The sequence below is a fragment of the Microcaecilia unicolor genome, chromosome 10 (genome assembly GCF_901765095.1).
Source record: "Microcaecilia unicolor chromosome 10, aMicUni1.1, whole genome shotgun sequence".
NCBI classification, from domain to species: domain Eukaryota; kingdom Metazoa; phylum Chordata; class Amphibia; order Gymnophiona; family Siphonopidae; genus Microcaecilia; species Microcaecilia unicolor.
This window is the reverse complement of record NC_044040.1, coordinates 155766408-155781280: the sequence shown is the minus strand read 5'-3', so window position 1 is coordinate 155781280 and position 14873 is coordinate 155766408. Positions and strand designations below refer to the sequence as shown.

Sequence of the window (14873 nt, the reverse complement as noted above, 5' to 3'; positions counted from 1 at the left end):
CTGAGTGAGTCTACTCTTTGTTGTGCATATATGCTTTATCCCAAAGTTTTGCGTTTTTTGGTGGCAGTTGCTGTGGGAGTGTGTGCCCACTGTTGCCGCAACGTGCGGTGGGAATTCCTTTTCTCAGCTGTTGGGGTAAGTTCACAGCTGAGTACTGCGACATTGCTTATGCGGGCCTTGCTTCTTTTTGTTGCTTACCATGCAAAGTCTATTGGCGGCTACTTTAGGGCGCGTGAACAAGGCATAGCAGCACAGGACGCTACTTTCCTGCAGCGGATTTTTCCGCAGTTCTCAGAGGATAGAAGTTACTCTGGGGGAAATCTGATTCTGCAGCTAGCTGAGAACTGACTGGTCAGCACTCCTGTACTTAAAGCGATTGGATTTCACATATGGCTCCTATATTAGTCTCTGGGACCCTTGTTATCCTCTTGGAAGGCTTTTGCTGCCACGCAGTGCCTCATCAGTGGGACCCAATGAGGTGCTCATTTCCTGCTCCTCCAGGGTTACCTTTTTCGGTACCTGCTCTTGGCCCATATATTGGTATTGCAGTCTCTACTTACTGCGTAGTACTTCGCCTCCTTGGGTATGGAGGCCAGTGATTGTACTCTGTGGCAGGTAAGTGACACTATGGCAGTCACTCGTGCATCCCTTTTCATTCCTGTGGAAGGTCACCGCCAGTTTTAGGGCCGCAGCTGTGTCCGCAGTTGGCGGAACCACTTGGAGCTCACCGCTTGCGGGATGTTTCTTCTGGGATTCCTGGTTCAGGAATCTGTTTTTGCTGGGGACCTGTTGGTTAAGGTCCCGGTGGAGCTCTGAAGATGTTTTCATGAGTGCCCCGACTGCAGTGGAGAAGCATCCAATCTGTCCCTGTCTAGCCGCATTCCACTTTACCCAGTGGGACATGGAAGCAGCATGATATATGTATGAGGTATATAGTTCTGTGAAAGGTTCCATATGATTTGTACTTGAAAGGATGGTGTCGCTAAGAGGGTAATTTTATAACAGGTCACTTATGTATAAGTTATACCAGTCTTCTGTGGGAGGTATGTGTGCCCACTTTATACCTGCTTTTTGTATGCATGTATTTTAAAACAGCATGTAAGGGCTACCCCTCCTCAGTTCTCACTCCTAGGATACCGTCTGCTCAGTACAGATAACTTAGAAACATGACGGCAGATAAAGGCCATATGACCCATCCAGTCTGCCCATCCTCTGTAACCCCTAATACTTCCTGTTCCTAAGCGATCCCACATGCTTATCCCATGCCTTTTTAAATTCTGGAACAGTCCTCGACTCCTCCACCGGGAGGCCATTCTACGCCTCCACCACCCTTTCTGTGAAATACTTCCTTAGGTTAGTCCTAAGCCTATTCCCTCTTAACTTTGTTGTATGCCCCTCATTCCAGAGCTCTCCTTCATTTGAAAAAGGCTCTCTTCCTGTACATAAATGCCCTTGAGATATTTAAATGTTTCTATCATGTCTTCTCTCTCCCTCCCTCCTCTCTTCCAGCGTGTACATGTTGAGGTTCATAAGCCTGTCCCTATAATTTTTGCTTTCAAGACCACTTACTAATTTTGTAGCCGCCCTCTGGACCGACTCCATCCTGTTTATATCTTTCCATAGGTGCGGTCTCCAGAACTGCACACACTACTCCAAATGAGGCCTCACCAGAGACTTATACAACGGCACTGTCACCTCCATTTCTATGCTCCACTTCCATTGTTGGCTTTCCACAGGATCTCTGCTCTCGGGTATGGTACCCTGCTGCTGGGTCTACCAATGCCTTTGTTGCCTCTTGTATTCCTTTGCTGGACTTAGGCCAAATAGCGACTCTTGCAGAGTGGATTCAAGGTAGTAGCATGGTTTCCTGGTTGGAATAACCATCTGAGAGTGAGGGCTGAGATCCACAGGTAACCTGCAGATGGGCTGTCCTGGGACTTCTTGTACTGGGATTCCTTGTTTATGGCATTGGACAGCAGTGGTTTATTGCAGAGCTGCTTACTGGTGTCTATCACCAGCTGGAAGTGAAAACCAGGCAAGTTGCGGGTCCACAACCACTGCAGCTTGATCTCAATACTGCACTATGGTTCATACAGCCAGATTCTGTTGCACCAGATATCTAGGTGGTCAGCCACCGTAGTTTGGTCCCAGGTGCTGTCCTGTCAGTCTTTCTGGGGCTCAGCCTCACTGGCCGATTCTTGCCACTCTGAACATGCAGTTCTCTCTGACTTAGAAACCTCTTCAACTGTCCACTACCTAGGTCACTTTTTGCAAGCTTCATTAAAAAAAAATAATAATTTTTATTACTTTCAGGTTTTTTGCTTCAAGTGTGTCTACCATTGTGCATGCTGTCCAGCAGGACTCGTCTTCAAGCTCCAGTGCTACCATGGCCTTCCATGCTGTTTGAGGAAGGGATATCGAGTATGCCCTCAGGTTTCACAGTAGCAATACACCTCTACAAGGGCTTGAGAAATGGTCCACATTACCTCAGCGGTCTTGCATGTTGGAGTTCTCCCATTCCACTGCAGATTTTTGCTTGGATTCACTTTGTAGGCTCCAGTTCATCTCGCAGGCAGTTCTGTCTGCCTGGTGGACTTTCTTCTTGGGGTCACGGTTGAGACTGTCTCCTGTGAGTCTGGAGGGGAACAAGACGTTACTCTGTTTCCTTGGTAGTTCCATGAAAGGAGATTTCTTCCACCTACCCATGGAGTTCAGTAAGGTTGTCTTTTCTTTTGGCCACATTGCAGTAGGTTGCAGTTTCAGTTCCGCAGGGGAAATTTCTGCCCTTCCTGCAGTTCATGGAATTGTGCTGTTTTATGCCCATTTTACATTACCACAGGAGTTTTCTGTGATGGCATTCTGTGGATGCTTTTATCCATATATTGCGATTGACTGATTTGGGACTCTTTTATTAAGGTAGTTTGCACGTTTCATCTTCAGTAGCTACCCTTTTTCGCTCCTCAGGATTGATATACAGTTAAACCAAGAATCAATTGTTTCCAACACAAGTCTTGGGGTATCGCGGAGTAATCTTCAACATGGCCTTGAGAGAGCCATTTTTTCTGGTGCTTATCAGCAAGCATCACACCCTAGTTTGGGGAAGCCTTTCCTGCCTAGTCCTTGAGTCTGGTCATGTGTTCTCACTCTGGGTGACATGACATCTATTTTGAACGATCCTCCTGGTGCCAGGTTCCCCATCAGACCCCTCCGAGGTTCTTTATTGATCTTTGACTCTCTTGGGCCCTCTAGGTCACCTCACCATATCGCCGCCACAGCTGAGTAGTTGAACGGTCTGTATTACATCAAAGAAGGTCTTGCAGTATTTAGTTACCTGAGGAAGCCAAGCTGTATGGTGAAACGGGTCTCCGTTGGGACCAGGATCTTACTGCTATATAAGTTAAGTTCAACTTTTCGTTCCCTTTTGATTGGGTTGCATAAATGACACTATACAATTTTTGATGGAATTGTTTTGCATCATTAAGGATTTTTTTCATTAAAAATGGACTATTGGTGTGGTTGGGGGGGTGCGTTATGACTGATGATAGTAGCTGTGAACTGTGGCTTGGATGCTGTGATTTTGTTATTTGACATCTATAAGGATACTGCAATCATCTAAGGTCTTTCCCCCCACCATTTCTTTATGGTGTTTGACTATACAGAGGGTGTTCCTCTGTTTTGTGAATTGAGTTGTTTGACATTCATTGAGTGAGTTTCCTTTAGTTTTTTGTTACCTTGGTATCATTTTGAAAACTCCCATAATCTGCATCCTCTGCAGAGTCAAAGGGCTCTTCTGGATCTTTGAAGAAGTCTTTTATATATGCTTAAGGTTTTCCAAACACTACCAGCTCTGCTGCCCTTTAGTTTTATTTTATTTTATTTTATTTTATTTTATTTATTTATTTATTTATTTATTTATTCAAGGCATTTGATATATCACAATTCCATATCATCATGCTGATCAATCCATAGACTGGTGGGTTGTGTCATCTACCAGCAGGTGGAGATAGAGAGCAATCCTTTTGCCTCCCTATATGTGGTCATGTGCTGCCGGAAACTCCTCAGTATGTTCTCTATCTCAGCAGGTGGTGGTCACACACAGCAGCAGCTCTGGCTAGGTCTCCAAGCCTAATTCTTAAGTTTTGTTGAGTACCTGGGGTTGAGGGCTCTTCTTGAGCAAGTGCAAACCTGGTGGTGCCAGGTCCCTCCTTTTCTCCCCCCTCCCGCTGGCTCCGTTAAAAAAAAATATTTTTTTTTTGGACATCCTTTAAGGGCGTTTATTTCAATGTTTATATCAGCCTTTATTGCAGCTGCTCACTGGGACACCAGTTCGTTACAGCTCGGAGCGAGAAGCAGGTAATTTTACCTTTTTATAGCGGGCAGGGGGTTCCCCATTCGGTCTCCACGTGGCTTATGGCGTCGGAGGGCGAGGGCACGAAGATTCGCTCCCCGGACCGCGTGTGTGCGTCTAGCGGGGATGCGGGGGTTTCAAAGCCTGACTCGCCCTTGTTGGGCATCAGTTTGGAGTCCGGTCAGTGTCCCGGTTCTTCCTCCGGTGCGGCGGTTTTTCCCGCCATAAGCGCCCATCCCCCGCTGCTCGCCCACTCCATGTTGGCCGGCCACTCTGCTCGGACGGCTTCTTCTTGGGCCGCCCTCGAGCTGGGAGATGTTAATACTATGGTCGCCCTTGATTCGGGCGACGGTAAGAAAGCGGCCAAAGTTAAGCGCCGTTCTTCCCGTGCGGCTCCTTCTCGGAGTTTCGCGCCGGACGCCATTTTGGATGCGCAGTACGTTTCTCCCCCGCTCTTGCGAGCGCCGGTTGAGGGTGCGTCTAGGGCCGTGGCCCAAACTGCAGAAGTGCACAGTTCGGGGGGGGGGGGGTTCTCCCCTGAGTTCATTTTGCTGCTGCAACAGGCTTTTCTTATGCAAAACACTGCCCCTGCCCCCCTGTCTGATAAAGGGATTGAGGCCTTCGGAAGCAAACGCCCTTGGGTGGATTTCCAGATAGAGGACTCGGTCTCCTCTGATGTAGATGAGGGCAGCGTATCTGAGTTCTCCCAACGGTCCTTTGGGGATTCCTTGGAGGAGACGGATTCCCGCTCGGATGGAGCGGATGACCCCTCTGCAGCGCGGATTTTTCGCTCAGAGGATTTGCCCAACCTGTTAGTGCAGGCCATGAGCATTTTGAAGATTTCCTCTCCGGAGGACGTCTCTCCCTCAGCCTCTGCTGGCTCTGCCATTATGCTGGGGATGAAGTGCCCGCCTAGAACCTTCCACGTGCATGATGCCATGCGCACCTTGATTTCGGCTCAATGGGATTTCCCAGAAGCGAGCCTTAAAGTGGCTAGGGCGATGTCCCGCCTCTATCCTCTCCCTGAAGGTGAGCGGGAGGCCTTTCTTTGGCCTACCGTGGATTCTTTAATAACTGCAGTGACTAAGAGAACGGCGTTGCCGGTGGAAGGTGGCACGGCCCTAAAGGACGCCCAAGACAGAAGATTGGAGGCGGCTTTAAAGTCGTCCTTCGAGGCGGCTGCTTTAACTTTACAGGCCTCAGTTTGCGGCTCCTATGTGGCCAGAGCGTGCCTGACGATTGTGCAGCGGGCTTCTCCCTCGGATCCTTCCTTGAGGGCTGATTGGCCGGCCCTGGAATCGGGCTTGGCCTACTTGGCAGACTTGCTGTATGATGTCTTAAGAGCCTCGGCAAAAGGTATGGCTCAGACATTCTCTTCACGGCGCTGGCTTTGGCTGAAGCATTGGTCTGCTGACCACGCCTCTAAGTCTCGCCTGGCTAAGTTGCCTTTTAAAGGCAAGCTGCTCTTTGGGGTCAAAATTGTGACCGATCTTGGCACGTCTAAAGGCAAGAGGTTACCGGAGGTCAGGGCTCGGGCCAGTGGTGCCCGCCCCTGTCCCTCCAAAGGACGGTTTCATGAAGCCCGTCGGTATCGTCCGGGTAAGTCGAGCTCCTCTGCCTCCTCTTCCTTCAAAAGGAACTTCTCCCTTTCGCAGAGACCGCCGTCCCGGAGGTGCGTCCTCCGGTCCTCCCTCAGGGTCTCGTACCCAATGACGGGGCCCTGGTCCATGGCTCAGAGCAGATTGGAGGACGCCTATCCTCGTTTCTGAGCGAGTGGACCAGGGTAACTTCAGACGCTTGGGTGCTGGAAGTCATCAGAGACGGCTACAAGCTAGTTCTGCCGACCCTTAAGAGACGGGTTTGTAGACGGTGTTACTTTTTAAAGTACTAGCTGACGAAGTGATCTGTGTGATCTTGAACGTTCAACTTTGCTGGTTTAAAAAAAAAAAAAGGTACTTTTGAGATGTGCAATAAAGAGTTTTAAAAGTAAAATTTGAATTGACTTTTTTTTTTTACACAGAATACATAGTTTTGATAGAGCATCATAGGAGAAGCATTTTCTGCTGATTTAATTATGTACAAGATGCTAGTTTTAAGAGTAAACCTTTTTTAAATAGATGTGATAACTCAGATTTGCACAGGTATCTCCATAGGTAGAATCTGATAGTAATCAGCTGGAGACTCATGAGAAATGGGCAATTCTTGCAGCCCATAAAAGGGAATTAATACTTCCCTATTACGGGCTGCAAGAATTGCCCATTACTCCTGAGCTTTAAGCTACAAAAAAAAAAAAAAACAAGAACAAATTTGATTGTTTTAAAATGTGCTTTGAGTGCCAGCAGATAAATGTCACTGATATCCTGGATATTTCTAAGGTCTCTTTTGTTGTTGTTTGAATGAATATAACTATAAATATCTTATTGATGTATTCAGAATTATAAAATGTCTTTCTATACTGTGCTCTTCCTCACATATTCTCCTTTAACTCTTTTAGAATAACTATATAAAATATTGTATCATACTCTCAGCTCATCATAGATGAGAGCAGTGAAGAATTATTTTTCCTACTCAAAATTTACAGAACAGCAAAGTAAGAAGCCATTTTCATCGTTAATGTATTTGTTTCTTCCTTTTAGTTGCTTGGTGAACTGCTTTTGGACAGGCACAACTTCACAATTATGACAAAATATATTAGTAAACCTGAAAATCTTAAACTAATGATGAACCTTCTACGAGACAAGAGTCGCAACATCCAGTTTGAAGCATTTCATGTCTTTAAGGTAATTTTACATAATTAATTTTGTCTTTAATAAAAAAGGTTTTATTTATTTATGTATTTAGTTATACAAGTTTTTATATACCACTTGTTAATGAAAACAAACAAAGCAGTTCACAATTGAAGTCACCATTCAAAATCTTCCCTTTCCCACCCTTCTTAATAAAACCTTTAACGTTTCCTGGTTCCAAACAACCTAGTAATAAGGGGTTAAGTCGAGATAGGTTAGGAATTAAGTGAAGTTGTTCACTAATTCCTAACCTATCTTGACTTAACCCCCTATTAACTAGGGCTGCACATTCAATTAAAAATTTTAGTTGCATAATTAATACATATTGTCCCCCTCACATTTCCTCCTGTAAAGTGTAAAATATAGACAGCAGATGTAAATTCCCAAAACTGACACATTTTCAATTACTAAACTGAAAATAAAATCAATTTTTCTTACCTTTGTTGTCCTGTGCTTTTATTGTTCTAATCACTTTTCCATGCATTGGGTTCTGCTTCCCTCTGTGCTCTGAACACTGTTTCCAGGGCATTATTTCTTTTCTTTCCTGTCCTGTATCCATTTTCTTCCTCCTGAAATCTGTCTAGTTTGCATCTCTTCTGTTGCCCTACCTCCCCTCTCCTCCATAGGAAACATCTCCTCTCCTCTTCTCCTTTCCCTCTCTTCCATGGGCAACATCTCCTCTCCTCGTTTCCCTCTCTTCCGTGGGCAACATCTCCTCTCCTCTTCCCCTCTCTTCCCCTTCCCCTCTCTTTCATGGGCAACATCTCCTCTCCTCTTCCCCTCTCTTTCCTGGGCAACATCTCCTCTCCTCTTTCCCTCTCTTTCGTGGGCAACATCTCCTCTCCTCTTCTCCTTCCCCTCTCTTCTGTGAGTAACATCTCCTTTACTCCTCCCCTTCCCTTCTCCTCCTTGGGCAACATCTCCTCTTCCCCTTCCCCTCTCTTCCGTGGGCAACATCTCCTCTCCTCCTCGTCCCCTCTTCTCCTTCCCCTCTCTTTCGTGGGCAACATCTCCTCTGCTCTTCCCCTCTCTTTCGTGGGCAACATTTCCTCTCCTCTTCTCCTTCCCCTCTCTTCCGTGAGTAACATCTCCTTTACTCTTCCCCTTCCCTTCTCCTCCGTGGGCAACATCTCCTCTCCTCTTCCCCCTCCCTTCTCCTCCGTGGGCAGCATCTCCTCTTCCCCCTCCCCTCTCCCCCCTCCCCTCTCCTCCGTGGGCAGCATCTCCTCTCCCATTCCCCTCTCCTCCGTGGGCAGCATCTCCTCTCTCCTTCCCCTCGCCCCCGTGGGCAGCATCTCCTCTCCCCTTCCCCTCGCCCCCGTGGGCAGCATCTCATCTCCCCTTCCCCTCGCCCCCATGGGCAACATCTCCTCTTCCCCTCGCGCCCATGGGCAACATCTCCCCTTCCCCTCACGCCCATGGGCAGCATCTCCTCTTCCCCTTCCCCTCACGCCCATGGGCAGCATCTCCTTTTCCCCTTCCCCTCGCTCCCCACTCTTGTCGATGGCTCCACTAACCCCCCACCCCCCCCCCACCCCGGTGCTCTCAGGTGCCTCAGAACCCTTTTTGTAATCAGGCCAATTGAGCCCTTTTTTTTTTCCTAGGGCAAGCTTTATTTCCTACAAAAGGGAAAAAAAAGCTTTAATCAGGCAAGCCAATTAAAATTGATTTTGTTTTTTTAAGTCTGGGAGCCCAGGGGGAATTTCATTCAAACAGGGTGACTGGGCAAGGAGGGGTGAGGGGATGGGCACCCACACCCCTAAGGCAGAGTCCCACAGGACTGAGCCGCCAGCTTCACCCAGAAGATGCTAAGAAGCGAAACTTGGTGGTGGCACAGCCAAGCTCTGTGCTCATCCAGGTCCATTCTGGAGACTTGATAACCTGGGAGCAGCCCTTATGAACAACCATGCTGCATGGCCATGAGCAGGGAGCTAGGCCAGGGACAGGAGCACCACACAGCATGACCTACTATCTGCTGAGTTAGAGAAAATACTGGATCCTTCCAGGGGGCGCCACCAGCTAATACTAGTGATGTCACTGGTAGAATTCCAGGTTTTTTTTTCTTTACCTCAATCTGCTTGTGGGAGGAGATAACACACTCGTGCAGAGTGGTGTAGCTAGATGCTAAGGAAAAGTGTGATTTACAAATTGGTCCTTCTGCTGGCTCTGTCTGCCTCTCCTGCAGTGGACCATTTCTGACTTCGTAAACAGGACCATGCGCTGGCTACTGGAGCTTCCTCACTCTCTTCCTATGCTGAGACATCGGGACCCATGGCCCCAATGTCCTCTGCAGGAACAACAGCCTTTTTACCTTGGGCTGCTGCTTCTGCTGCATTGGGTTTGTAGCAGTAGGATGCCTCTCAACCCCATCAGGGCTTGGAGGGAAATCTTTTTCCTTCTCACCCACCTCAGGTCCCCTTCCAGGAGAGGGGCTGCATTGAGGCCCTAAGGGTTGTTTTTTTTTTTTTTTAACATCAGAGCTTTGACCCAGATGGTCAGGCAGACCTTGCAGGAGGACAGTGGACCCTTGTCTAGTGGTGGGGCCCCTGGGCGAGGACAAAACTTTAGGGATCAAGTGTTGCTTGGGGGATCGGGGGGTTGCGGATTCTCTGGCCAGTTCCAGGGTATCTAGAGAGGGACCGGGATGGTGCCTTTGACCCCATGTTCCTCTTGGACTCTGATTTGAAGAGGAGCGGTCCCATGTGATCTGGCTCTTCTCTTGCCATGAACTTTTCTCGGCTTATTGATGAGGTCACAGAAACTCTGGGGATGCTCAAGTCTCCTTCAGTGGACCTTTCTAAGGGGGAATCCCTGATAGAGGGCCTGGCTCGGCCCCAGAAGCATTTGCTACTGCACAAAGCGCTGGTTTACATGATGATGGCGGAATGGGAATCCTTAAATGGAACCCTCGAGTGGTCTTGGGCTCTTGCCCACCTTTATTTCTTTGCTGCTGAGGAGGTGGACAAATATTGGAAGTATCCCTTCAAGAGCTCCATGACAAGTGGGTGGTGCAACCAATGCAGTTGGCCTTTTCAGTAAGAGCAATCAGTATTCATGCTGCCATTTGTGGTGACTACATGGCACGTGCCATGCTGCACTGGCTGCAGCAGCTTCCAGAGTCTGTGGAAGTCTCCCAGCTAGAGTTGGGGATGGCCACCTTGGCAGATGTCCTTTATGATTTGGCCCATCTGCATAGCAGTCGCTGTGTTCGGCTGTAGTGTGCTATCACTGGCTGGGTTGCAGACTCAGCCTCCAAAAAGCTTCTTAGTCAGCTGCTCTTTCAGGGACACCTCTTTTTTTTTTTTTTTGGAGAGGACTTTGAGAAGCTCTTAAAAACATGGGGGAAGACTAAATGGGAAACACTTCTATCACGGACTTACGATCCAAAACAATGGGATAATATTTTTCACTGTTTAAAGTGTCTATTGCCACCCCCATGATTGATAACAGATATAAGATTTTCTATCAGTGGCATTACACTCCTATGAAACTCTTTTGGATCTACAAGTCTGGCTCGCCACTATGTTGACATAACTGTGGTGAGCAAGGAATCTTTTTGCACACTTAGTGCACACTTGTCCAGCAGTTCAAGTTATTTTGGTCAGCATTGCTCCAGGAACTTAATACTTTTCTGCTGGTTACCTATCCCATCTGAGTTGATTGCTGCCTATTACATCACAAGGTTACTGGTGTTCCAAGGGAAATACATTCTTTGATACATGTTTTCACAGCAACCAGAACAGTTTTGGGGCAGCTTTGGAAGCAATCTGCGGTTCGACCGCATGAGACTGTTTTTTAAAAGGTAGGTTATTATTGCTTGATGCCCCAACTCACGGCTCAAAACCATGATCAAATTACATCTGATCATAAGATTTGGGATATTTAAACAAATTAGAGGGTAGCTGCCCATATCTCAAAGACTTTTGCTTCCTCTTTACTTTTTCTAGTTCTATTTTGGGCTCCGACCTTGTTCTGGCACCATTTGCATGTTTGGAATGGGGGGGGGGGGGGGGGGGGGGGGGAATAATAGTGTTAAAACTGGAAAGTATTTACAAAATGTACTTACTATTGTGTTTTTTCTACTGCATTGTATTGCTTTACCTTTGAATAAGGAAAAAAAAAAACATGAGGGAAGCTAGGCTTCTTCGGCTTCCTGAGCTAGACCATGGGGCCCTCTGCGGTTTGATTTGTTGGCATCCAGAGCCAATGGGAAAGTGGAGATTTCCTTCAGTCACCGTAGGGAGCCAGCCTCACAAGGGATAGATGCCCTAGTCAGCCATGACTGCTAGAGCAGCATCTGTATATGTTCCTTTCTTGGCCACTAATCATCCGTCAATTGTGCAGGATTGGGTGTCATCCACATTTGGTCTTGCTTGAGGCTCCGAATTGGCTTCGCAGGCTGTGGTACGCCAACCTCATGCAGCTCCTGGAGACTGATCCTTTCCCATTGCCCAGAGGTCAGGGCCTACTCCAAAAAGGGCTGGTAGAAATGGAAGATCTGGATCCCTTCTGGCTTACAGTGCAGCCATTGGGAGGAAGCACATAGAGAAGCAGTGCTCCATTTGCAGAAGTCCTCCACATCTCTGCCTTATGTCAGGGTGTAGAAGGTGATTGAAACTTGGTGTGAAGGGTGGGCCCTGTCACCTTGGAAGGCTCAAGTGCCAGGATATTTTGGGCTTCTTACAGCAAGGCCTGGAGCAGGGTCTGGTGTTGGGCTCCTTGAGTGTGCAGGTGGCTGCCATTTCCAGTTTTGATGGTAAAGTAAAGGGCACCTCCCTGGCTTTGCATGGGGTGGTGGCCTGTCTTCTTAAAGGCGTAATGCATCTGCGCCCCCCCCCCCCCCCCCCAGTACATCCTTCATTTTCTTTTGTGGGATCTCAATTTGGTTCTTCGTATGTTGGCTGAGACTGTTTGAGCCTCTATACTCAATCTCAAGGATATCACCCAGACAATTTTTCTGGATGAAATTATTTCCACTAGAAGAGTTTTTAAGCTGCAGGCTCTGTCTTGTAGGGACCCGTTTTGCTCCATTATGTAAGACTGTTCCCTTCACACAGTTTCTCCACCCCCCCCCCCCCCCCCCCCCACTCCCCAAAAGTGGTGTTTTTTCCCCTGAAGTGGTGGTTTTTCCCGTATTAATCAGGAGGTTTGCTTTTGTTGCCTTTTGTGGAGGAGGACTTCACTCCGGTGGACAGGAAGCTCCACAAGCTGGATGTCTGGAGGATGTTGCTCCAGTACCTGAAGGAGACGAATGACGTTCGCCTCTCCGATCACCTCTGTCCTTTTTCATGGCCCTAGGATGGGCAAGGCAACCTCAAAGGACACCATTGTGAGGTGGATCAAGGCTGCTATTGAGTACATGTACATTTTCAAGAATCACATGGGGCCTCAGGGCCAAAGGGCCCACTCCACATAGACTTAGGCCACTTCTGGGTAGAGGCCCAGGCAGTGACTCTAGCAGAGATTTTTAGGTGGTGTTATGGTCACCGTTCCGTTCATTTGTCAAGCACTATAGATTGGCTATGATAGTCCATTCAGACTGTGGCAGAGCCATCATTCGGGGGCCTTCTCTTCCCCCACCCAGTAGATATGCTTCAGTACATCCCACTTGTGCAGAACAGTGTAGTTATACACTAAGGAAGGAGAAATTGTCTTGCCTGATAATTTTCTTTCCTTTAGTGAGCTACTCTGTTCTGCAACCCACCCTAGGAAAACTTGGGCCCAGGACTCTTGTGTGCTCTGTGCTTCCCTTTGTAGCTATGAGAGAAGAATCACAAAAGAGACAAATCAATAAAGCCACAAATGATAGCAAGAGTGGTTTCCTGTGAGGTTGCTTTATCCTGGAGTATGCAGGGTAGTGAGTGCCACTCTCTAGTGTTAGGCTTGCCTGTTTATCATTATAGCTGCAGTGGTTGATGAGGCATGGGTGCATTACAAAAAGTGACCTAATTTGGCTGATGCTGCTAATACCAGTGATGTCACCAATAGAACTCAGTTTTTTTCTCTACCTCCATCTGCTGGTAGGAGGGGGATAATACCCACTTATGTAGAACAGTGTAGCTGGCTAAAGGAAAAGAAATTATTAGCTAAGACGTAATTTCTCTTTATATAATATTGGAAAATGGAGTATAAGACCCAGCTTATTCTTTGTCAAACCTCACACCAGTTACTGTACAGTTTCACAATAACAGATGTGAAAGTGTACTCAGCTCTTTGTGTCAAATCCAGCATTTATTGTCCTTATCCTTAGCAAATTTTGCTGTAATAGCTGATGATGAGTGACCTATAATGCCAAAAGCACATTAATTGAGTTATGTGAGCCGAGTGTGGTGCTATTTTAACCACAACTATTGTTGTTTATTTAGTGGTAATGTGTCTTCGAAATCATGCTCTCAAATTTGCATTGAACCCAATCCAGCTTTCTGTGTAGGCCTACAATGGAGCATAGTTTAGAAATAGTTTCTAAATCCAAATCTGATTCCATTGTTGAATGGGTGGTAGCCACCGCCCCCTGCCCCCCAGGTTGTAAAACTTTTTAAAGCTGCACAAGTATTGTTTAGAAGTGAAAACAAATTCTTACTGGAGCTCCTGAATGGTTTTATATTGCTCAGTTAAAATCAACTGATCTATGGTCCCTATGTTCCTGTATTGCTATAGTTTCCATTGCATTGGTTTATTACCAATTAAAATTCTTTGACTATACCAGAGAGGTTCTTTAGTAAAAGTATTCTCAGATTCAAAAGTAGTATTAGAACTGTAGAAGGTTTTTTAATAGTTGCTGGAAAAAAACAAACCAAATTGGCTTTAAGGGTAAGTGTGCATACCCAGCAATAGCCATAACAGGCTCAGGTGTGCTAATCTTCCTTACTAGTTCAGCCAGATAGTTGGGTTTTTGTTTATTTTTTTGTTTTCCTGTTTAAGCATTTGCAACATTCTTAACACTATTCTTGGAGTTGTATTTTTCCATAGAAAGCATACCAGAATGTTCTAAAGCTTTAAAAGAATAAGTAGGTAGTAACCATAATGGCAGCAGACTTTAAAAAAAAAAAAAAAAAACGAATTCACTTTTGGGGTGACAATCATTTTAATAGTATCTGTCTCTACCAAAAAAGATGCAGTGGAGAGCACTGTTCACTCAAATCCTGTACATTTGTAATCATAGCTTCCACATTCCTATCCACCATGTCTTTTAGTGTTGGGGCTAGCAGGATTACCAGATATTTTAAAATATCACAATGATATTTGAAAGGGTATTGAACCACTTCCTTCAGCGTGACATATTTGTTGATGGGAAGTATTCTTGATTTCATCCAGTTAATCCTACACTTGGAAATTTTGGAGAAATCATCTATCTTAACATGATGGGAACTGCATGTAAGATATAAAAGTAGATCCTCATTGGCCGAGATCTTTCTTTACAGGTCTTTGTACTTTATCCCGTTTATGGTAGGGGTAGTCTTTTATAGCCAGAACTAAGGGTTTGAAAGCTAAATCAAACAATAAGGATGAAAGAGGACATCCCTATCTTGTTCTTTGCTCAGTGACTGGACTCCTAATCTATTCACTAAAACATTTGCTACAAGATGTTGATATAGCAGTTTGACCATAGCAATAAATTGACTATTGATCCCAAACCATCTCATAGCTTGAACAAATAATCCTAGTGCATTATTTGAGTTTCTTCCATGTCCTTGTGACCTGAATTGGCCACTGTTGGAAACAGGATACTGGACTAGATG

General features: G+C 46.3%; 1 protein-coding gene across 2 annotated transcripts in view; it reads left to right on the top strand.

Annotated features, from left to right (window-relative positions):
- CAB39 (calcium binding protein 39) overlaps positions 1-14873 on the top strand; it is a 235191-nt gene that overhangs the window by 209183 nt on the left and 11135 nt on the right. For both annotated transcript variants that reach the window (XM_030215807.1, XM_030215808.1), the window contains one exon: positions 6985-7128. In XM_030215807.1, the coding sequence (XP_030071667.1) occupies positions 6985-7128 (144 nt within the window). The remainder of the gene's footprint in view (positions 1-6984; positions 7129-14873) is intronic.